The sequence below is a fragment of the Ranitomeya variabilis genome, chromosome 1 (assembly GCF_051348905.1).
Source record: "Ranitomeya variabilis isolate aRanVar5 chromosome 1, aRanVar5.hap1, whole genome shotgun sequence".
Classification (NCBI taxonomy): Eukaryota; Metazoa; Chordata; class Amphibia; order Anura; family Dendrobatidae; genus Ranitomeya; species Ranitomeya variabilis.
In genome coordinates, this window is record NC_135232.1 from 1068382487 (window position 1) to 1068392322 (window position 9836).

Genomic DNA, 9836 nt, shown 5'->3' on the forward strand with positions numbered 1-9836 from the left:
TCAGCAGCTGACTCATCTACATATTTATCATATAAATGGATACCATGTAATACTACATTTTTTTCTGCCTCATCTACTAAAAAGAAAATATCGGCTGCGCACCATTGTGACTCCAATATGTAAGAGGTTCTACATGATGAGACAACTCCTAGCATTCCATCATGCACTTGTCTGTGTATCATTGAATTATCCAAAACCGATATACAGTACTCAATATAAATAATCCATAAATATAACAAATCAACTGTTGGGATGTCACCATGTTGCGTATGGTTCTGTAATATGAACTCCATGTGCCGCTCTACAGGGTCCAGACACCTGTGCAGAGGCAATGAACACTTACAAAAATTATTTTTTCTTATTCTTTATTTTTTCTTTCCAGATTTCAATATTTTAAATTAAAGCATCTTTATTTCAGCTGATTGATTTTGTAAATTGTGCGTTGTGGGTGTCTAGTGATGTTTGCATCTTAAGAGAGATATATCACCGACTCTTTGACAGGCAGAACATACTGTTCTCTGCATAAAATTCTTACATTTAATGGACCAGATAAAACTTTGTAAAATAAGATGATATATTTAAAAATGATAGCAAACAGAGAAAGGTAGTTATATATGTAGATGAGAAGTGACTGAGTATCTAAAGTCTGAGGACGAAGACCTCTGTGGCCTGCAAATTAACTGTAGGTAAGAAATATCATGTAATACTATGATTTTTTTTTTCCAGTCTACACACTACTAATGGTGAGAGCAGTGGAATGGAGCCAACCAGAAAATCATAGCTGCACTATCGGCAATTTTTATTCTACAAAACTCTGAAAAAAAACAAAATATTGAAAAGAAGCAGGGCCTCCATAACTTTCCAACCACCAATAAAGAATAAGAAGCAGGGCTTCCATAACTTTCAAACCACCGATAAAGAATAAGAAGCAGGGCTTCCATAGCTTTCGAACCACCGAAAAAGAATAAGAAGCAGGGTCTCCATAACTTTCTAACCACCGATAAAGAATAAGAAGCAGGGCTTGCATAACTTTCGAACCACCGAAAAAGAATAAGCAGGGCTTCCATTAACTTTTGAACCACTGAAAAAGAATAAGAAGCAGGGCTTTCATAACTTTCTAACCACCGAAAAAGAATAAGAAGCAGGGCTTCCATAACTTTCGAACCACCGAAAAAGAATAAGAAGCAGGGCTTCCATAACTTTCGAACCACCAATAAAGAATAAGAAGCAGGGCTTCCATAACTTTCCAACCACCAATAAAGAGTAAGAAGCAGGGCTTCCATAACTTTCAAACCACCGATAAAGAATAAGAAGCAGGGCTTCCATAGCTTTCGAACCACCCAAAAAGAATAAGAAGCATGGCCTTCATAACTTTCGACCCACCGAAAAAGAATAAAAAGCAGGGCCTCCATAACTTACTAACCACTGATAAAGAATAAGAAGCAGGGCTTGCATAACTTTCTTACCATCGAAAAAGAATAAGAAGTAGGGCTTCCATATCTTTTGAACCACCGAAAAAGAATAAGAAGCAGGGCTTGCATAACTTTCGAACTACCGAAAAAGAATAAGAAGCAGGGCTTCCATAGCTTTCAAACCATCGAAAAAAAATAAGAAGCAGGGCTTCCATAACTTTCGAACCACTGAAAACGAATAAGAAGCAGGGCCTCCATAACTTTAACCACTGAAAAAGAAAATAACCTTCATTATTTATATTAAAAGAACAAAAAAAACCTCTCACAAAAAAGACACTCTAAAAATGATATTATAGAGGTGTGACTTGTAAAGTAGATTATCCTTTGTTAACCAAAAATATAAATATATTATGATAGGGTATATGGAGGGCTATTAATTCCCTAATATTCTCTACTAGCTACCCTACCTTGCAGGGAAGGTTGGCACCCTAATGTTAGCAATATGGCGCCCCCCTCAATGTCAGTATCCCTGAATACCCTGTTAAACATAATGTAGATCAGATAGTGAAACAATATTCATTAATATCATATATGTGCATATCAAAAGATAAAAACATGTATATGTCTGCCAATAGTACAATATGTCAAATTGAGGTTTCCAGACGAACGCATAGATGAAACAATAAATTTAGCCACTAATCAAAAGTATGCAGGAAGAAGTATGCATGAATATGGGACAATACACAAGATTCAGTATACATATATACATGTATTGCTCAACACACAATCTCTATGAAATAATGTCCCAAAGAAGCAATAGGCTTTTCAGATATGTAAATGTATACAGTTTCTTATGCTTATTCATATACGGTAATCAAAAGACAAAATTCAAGATACTTGTCAGTTTGCATGTCCCATAGTCAAGAACGCGCATAAGCATACCCATTGATATGGGAATCAACCAAAATTAGTAGAAAATATTAATAACATGATACTTATCAACCATCGTAGTATATGCGTACTTGTCCTGATGCGTACATGAATCTTGTTTCACTATCTAAGCTACATTCTGATTATACTTTAGGTGTGTAATAGGGTATTAAGGGATACCCACGCTGAGTGGGGGCGCCATATCGCTAATAGTAGGGTGCCAACCTCCGTGGCAAGGCAGAGTATAGCCCTTCGTATACTCGATGATAATATATTTGTACTTTTGGTCAACCCTAGGTACTATATTTTTTAAAAAATCACACCTCTACAATATCATTTTTAGAGTGTCTTTTTTTGTGAGTTTTTTTGTGCTTTTAATTTAAATAATAATTTAATTTAATGTTACATTATATTTAATTTTAGATTATAAGTTAATATTATATTAATCAGAATAAATGTAATATATTTTTTAGTAATAATAATAATAATAATAAATATTTAATTTAATTTAAATAATAATTTTTGTTTTATAGAGGTCTATATTTTTCGCTGGTTACAAAACTCAGGACACCATTGAATAAATGTATTGTAGATAGCATAAACTATGGAGAAAAATACCCCGTAAGTTAACATCCAAGTTTTAACTCTGATGAGGTACAAGTACGCTATAACAAAACAGCTGTGTGAAAATGGGTTCCTGGCTCAGTTAATTTCTCTACAGTAGTTATACTCATGGTTGAAAGTGTTGGCACCCTTGATATTGTTACAGAAATTGAAGTACCGTATATACTCGAGTATAAGCCGAGATTTTCAGCCAACTTTTTGGGGCTGAAAGTGACCCTCTCGGCTTATACTCGAGTCAGTGTTGGCAGGGGGTCGGCTGGTGAGGGGGGGCGGCGCGGTGACATACTCACCTGCTCCTGGCGCGGTCCCTGCATGTCCCATGGTCTCCGGGCAGCTCTTCCTGTGTTCAGCGGTCACGTGGTACCGCTCATTAAAGTAAAGAATATGCACGCATATTCATTACTGTAATGAGCGGTACGTGACCGCTGAACACAGGAAGATGCCGCCGGCTCCCGGAGACCATCTGACAGTGAGATGCTGCCAGGGACCGTGCTGGGAGCAGGTGAGTATATTAGGGGAGGTGAGCATTGCGCGATAGTCACCTTCCTCGTTCCAATAATGGGGCCATTATTAACCTTTGTGCAGCATTATATGGGGCATATTTTAATATGGAGCATTATATGGGGCGCATTTTGTAAGGAGCATCTTATGGGGCCCATCATGAACTGTATGGAGCATTATATGGGGCTCCTGATTCAGTATGGATATTCAAAAACACGTAAACTACTGATGTCTCGATTAATTTTACTTTTATTGGTATCTATTTTTATTTTTGAAATTTACCAGTAGCTGCTGCATTGCCCACCCTAGGCTTATACTCGAGTCAATAAGTTTTCCCAGTTTTTTGTGGCAAAATTAGGGGGGTCGGCTTATACTCGGGTCGGCTTATACTCGAGTATATACGGTATTTCTCCCAGAAATTTATTGCAATTACACATGTTTTGATATACATGTGTTCATTTCATGTGTGTGTATTAGAACACAAAAAAATGAGTAAAAAAAGGGCAAATTGGACATAATTTTACACAAAACCTCAAAGATAGGCTGGACATTGTTTGCACCTTTCTAAAATTGTGGGTCAACCTATGTTTCAAGCATGCTCGTTCAAACTCACCTGCGGCAAGTAACAGGTGTGGCAATATGAAAATCACACCTGAAACCAGATAAAAAAGGGAGAAGTTGGCTTAATCTTTGCATTGTGCGTTTGTGTGTCACACTAAGCAAGGAGAACAGAATGAGGAGAAGAGAACGGACTGAGGACTTGAAAACCAAAATTGTTGAAAAATATCAACAACCTCGAGGTTCATCTCCAAAGATCTTGATGTTCCTTTGTCAATGGTGCGCAATATAATCAAGAAGTTTACCACCCATGGCACTGTAGGTAATCTCCCTGGACATGGACGGCAGAGAAAAATTGATGAAAGGTTGCAATGCAGGATAGTCCGAATGGTGGATAAGCAGCCCCAATCAAGTTACAAAGACATTCAAGCTGTCCTGAAGGCTCAGGGTACATCAATGCTAGTGTGAACTATGCATAGACATTTGAATGAAATTAAACGCTATGACATAAGACCCAGAAGGGCCCGACTGCTGACACAGAGATATAAAAAAGTTAGATGGCAGTTTGTCAAAATGTGAGTAAGCCAAAATCTTCCTGAAAAAGCATCTTGTGGACAGATGAGACCAAGATAGAGGTTTTTGGTAAAGGATATCATTCTACTGTTTACCGAAAAATGGAAAGAAGTCTACAAAGAACAGCACACAGTGCCTACAGTCAAATATGGTGGAGGGTCAAAGATGTTTTCGGTTCGTTTTGCTGCCTGTGGCACTGGGCGCTTTGACTGCATGAAAGGAATCAAGAAATTTGAAGATCTGAAGTATTTTAGGCTGCAATATAGTGCCCAGTATCAGAAAGCTGGGCTTGCATTCTATGGTATGGGTCTTTCACAAGATAATAACCCCCTTCAAGTAGCACCCAGAAATCAATGAAAACAAAGAGGTGGAGAGTTCTGAAATGGCCAGCAATGAGTCCAGATCTAAATCCCATTGAACACCCGTGGAGATATCTAAAAATTGCTGCCAGGAGAAGGCGCCTTCACATATGAGAGACCTGAAGCAGACGAGTGCTCCAAAAATCCAGTTGAGAGGTGTAAGAAGATTGTTGATGGTTATAGTAAGCGACTGATTGCAGTTATTTATACCAAAGGGTGTGCAACCAAATATTAAGCTAAGGATGCCAACAATGGGGGTTTCGCGCGAGATTACGTCCAATTCGCCTCTTTTTCTCTGTTCTTTTTGTGTTGTTCCAATACAAACAAGGAAATAAACTTAACAAAACGTGTAATTACAATAATATTCTGGGAGAAATATTTCCTTTTCTGGAACAAATTCAAGGGTTCCAATACTTTTGGCCATGACTGTATGTATGTGGTTGTTAGAAAGCTTGAACATTTATTTAGAAGGTAACAACCTCCATAGCTTGTGCTACGAGATAGTTTTCTTTAAAAAAAAGAGCTCATTTTTGTATTTTCTCCTTCCAATATTGCTAATAAAACTACAGTTGCTCTTCTTCTGTCACCAGGTAAAGGTTTTTGCTACTTCATCTGAATGCAGCATAATGTAGGAAAAGAGACCCTGACTCCAGCGATGTATCTGAGTGCAATAGTTGTGATAGAATCAGAGTTCTTACATGTAGCATGTAGAAGAACTCAGAAAGCTGCTCCCACCCACGCCAGGCTCTCTACGTACACTGTCTATTGACAGTGAGCTGCTTATCAATGAAGTGGGCGTGGTTGGAACAGGCCTGTAATCTAGGCTGTGATAGTCTCCTGGTGATAAAACCTTCATTGTATGGAAACCACAGCACGCAGCCTAAAATGTGACACATCGCTGAAATCTTTGTCGCAGCTGCTACATTATAATGCTACATAACACAAACCTGCTGATTGATTCCCATTAAGAACACCCAGTCTCACCTTCACAAAACTGCATTGATTGAAGAGTAACTTTTTTGATCAGCCAAACCCAGCCATACCCCAAAGAGGAGCACTTGTGAATCGGGCACAATCAGTAGCCATATCGCAAGCCACATTAAAAGTTAAAACACCCTAAACTTAAAGGGTAAAGCTAACCCTTTAATAGACTACTCCGACTCACCTAGTGATAGTAGCATTTACCTATGGATGCGCTGTTGGCTGGTGATCTACCATCTACCTTCCGCTCCCAGTGTATTCCCTTTATAATGCAGAAGCAAAGGATCATCACGAAGAAGAAAACAAATGGAAAGTACAAAACCCTGACAATAAAAGTAACATTGGCGTCCTCCACCTGTGCTGCATAAACCTGTCCTCATCAGTGAGTGACCCTGGAGATAATGCTGCTTCAGCACCGGGGCCGTGGACAGCACACGAAGACCAGACTAGGGGAAGCAAATCTGATACCCAGCCGCTTATTACATAAGGAAATGCGTTCTCAGCAAATATTACATGACACACTGATCCTTCAGCTGCTTCCAGTCTTTCCTTCATGTAGGCTGCAAATACACAGGGAGCCATAGTGTGGGAGATCTGGTTACAGCTTCAGACCAAGGGAGAAGCCTGGAGAGTGGCAAGGTCAGAGCTAAGTGAGCGCTCGGGCGTCAGCGGCCATGTGTGATCCTGCCAGGCCCCGACTTACGCTTTACATGACAACTTAGCATTCAGCACAGAGAAATGTGTCCCATCCCCGGGGCTGACGGCAGTGATGTCAACGCTTCTTGTAGACAATGATGTCACCGATGCACAACCTCGAAACGTACTGCTCTGCAGTCACAGCCGGCCCTGGTGCGGCAATAATGGAGGGGGAGGAAGAAGAACGGACTAACCGGAGCAGCACAGAAGAAATAAAGCAGCGTCTGCATCAAAGATCAGTCCTATGTAACAGTAGAGTGTGGCATCAGGATAAGCGGAGTCAGATAAATGTGTGCTGTGTGTGTGTGTACACTGTATATATGCAACAATGTATATAACTGTGTGCGTATGCTTATATGTGTGTGTACACTGTATATACGTAACAATGTATATAACTGTGTGCGTATACATATGAGTGTGTACTGTATATATGTAAGAATGTATATAACTGTGTGCGTATACATATGAGTGTGTACACTGTATATACGTAACAATGTATATAACTGTGTGCGTATACATATATACATACATTCACACAGATCTGTATATATACTGTATATATATATATATACACACACACACAGAGTACACACTAACATATATGTATACGCATGCAGTTATATACATTTACACACACATATAAGCATACGCACTGTTATATACATTGCATACATCTACATATATATGTGTGTGTACACGTGTGTATATATATATATATATATATATATATATATATATAAATATATATAACTGCATGCGTATACATATGTTAGTGTGTACCCTGTATATATATATATATATATATACATATATATATACTGTATATATATACAGATCTGTCTGAATGTATGTATATATATGTATACATCTACATATATATGTGTGTGTTTCTTCACTTCCTCTTCAAGGCTGAAGTTTTCTAACCGCACCAAACTCAGCATTGCTGCATCTGCTGCCCTGATCGGTTCTGCTGTACGTGCACATCCTGTATGCGCTGTATGTCCATATACTTGTCCTACATTCCTCATGGACAGCTGTCACCTCTCCTGGTCTGGTGCCTGGTCTGGCCTCCTGGTCTGTTCCCCTGGTCTGGCCTCCTGCTCTGGTCCCTGGGTCTGGCCTCCTGGTCTGTTCCCCTGGTCTGGTCTCCTGGTCTGGTCCCCTGGTCTGGTCCCCTGGTCTGGTCCCCTGGTCTGGTCTCCTGGTCTGGTTTCCTGGTCTGATCCTCTGACTCAGATACAGCCACTGTTGTGCTTTGTGTTCTGCATGCTGCTATATCCGTATCATCTTTTTCTGGCAAATCTGGGGCACCTACTTTTTAGTGTCTCTATGAAGGGTGCTGTGAACACATGCCAGTCATTTGTTATGCAGGGTTCAGACTTCCCCAGTGTGTGACATCTGAGCACATTGTAAAGGAATCATAAAAACCTTCCCGGGAAGTGAAGACATCAGACTAATGTGTGATGGATCTTCTGTAACCCTGGCATTCATCTCAGGCTCAATGAGGCGTGTGGGCTTACTATAAATACACTTACTGATGAGGACATGCTCACACACTGTATTCTCCAACTAGTAGGAACAGTCCTGTTAATGAAGGGTTAAACACACATGTAAATCTTCATCTGTGTTACAGAGCAGAGCAGGAGATGCATGCTCTCCCATATACTGCTCTAAAGACCATCATACAGACTAGGAATGAGAGCAACCTTTACCCTGACAGATACCATACAGGAACAGGAGTACAAGTAATCATCACATCACAAGCATTACATAACACATAATAACACACGATCCACAACTCATAAGTCACCAGCACAATGATGGAAGCCACAGACATGGCAAAGATGAGCAATACTGAGCCACCAGGATGAGCAGAGACATCAGCCTGCCCAGCCCAGCTTACAACCTAACACCTTTATACAGGGTACGCGCGCACACACACACACACACACACACACACACACACACACACACACACACTCACACACACCATGTACTATGTACATAATAAGCTCACGGACACTTCAACCTATGACTAGTATAGTTACTTGTGATATTAAAAAGGTTCTGCAACAGCTACAGTCCTACTTGTAAGTTTACACACTTCGCATCAGTAGCACAAACACACACACACCCCGCATCAGTACCACACATGCCACATCAGTAACACACATCAGTCACACACCACATCAGCAATACATATCACATCAGTAACACACACATACATCAGTAATACATATCACATTAGTAACACACACATCAGTAACACATACATCAGTACCACACATGCCACATCAGTAACACACCACATTAGTAACACACACATCAGTAACACACGCCACATCAGCAATACATACCACATCAGTAACACACACATACATCAGTAATACATATCACATTAGTAACACACACATCAGTAACACATACATCAGTACCACACATGCCACATCAGTAACACACATCAGTCACACACCACATTAGTAACACACACATCAGTAACACACACGCCACATCAGCAATACATACCACATCAGTAACACACACATACATCAGTAATACATATCACATTAGTAACACACACATCAGTAACACACATCAGTAACACACACATCAGTAATACACACACCATATCAGTACCACACACATACACACACACACATACACACCATCAGACACACACACAACAAGCACAGAGACAGTTCTAACAAAGTACGGCGTTACCTTCAGGGTTGGCACTGATGAAGACCCGGACGCTTTTCCCCGTTGGCACAAGGTGTGGGGGCATTGTACAGAGGTTCCCAGAAAAAGCTGCTCTCCTGATAGCAGAGTCCCGGGGGCACGGTGCCCTACTGGTAGCTCCAGACGGCCACATGTCTGCTGCTTCACATGCCAGGGACAAGAAGTGAAGTCGGTGAGTCACTGCTGGGCAACTTCTTACCCGCTGGCACCCGCATCTAAATGGTTAACCACCTGCATGCAGAGAAGGGCCATGCCAACTACGGCAGAAACACAGCTCAGCGGCAGAGACGGGCAGTCTCCGGGATTCCCGGCACCGCAGGCAGCAGTGAGGGGCGCCCCATGTACTCGGAGTGCCAGCGGCGGACGGGAGCTTGTTCTCTTGCAGTCAAGACCGGCAGCTATTGCTCCTGCTGCTGCTGGGAACATGTGACTTGGGGGAATCTTCACTCCCTGATCCCTGCCC

At 40.9% G+C, this 9836-nt stretch overlaps 1 protein-coding gene across 1 annotated transcript in view; it reads right to left on the reverse strand.

Annotated features, from left to right (window-relative positions):
- NWD2 (NACHT and WD repeat domain containing 2) overlaps window positions 1-9506 on the reverse strand; it is a 298741-nt gene extending 289235 nt beyond the window's left edge. The window contains exon 1 of the mRNA XM_077279924.1: window positions 9356-9506. Coding sequence (XP_077136039.1) covers window positions 9356-9506 — 151 coding nt within the window. The remainder of the gene's footprint in view (window positions 1-9355) is intronic.
- Window positions 9507-9836: the final 330 nt, after the last annotated feature.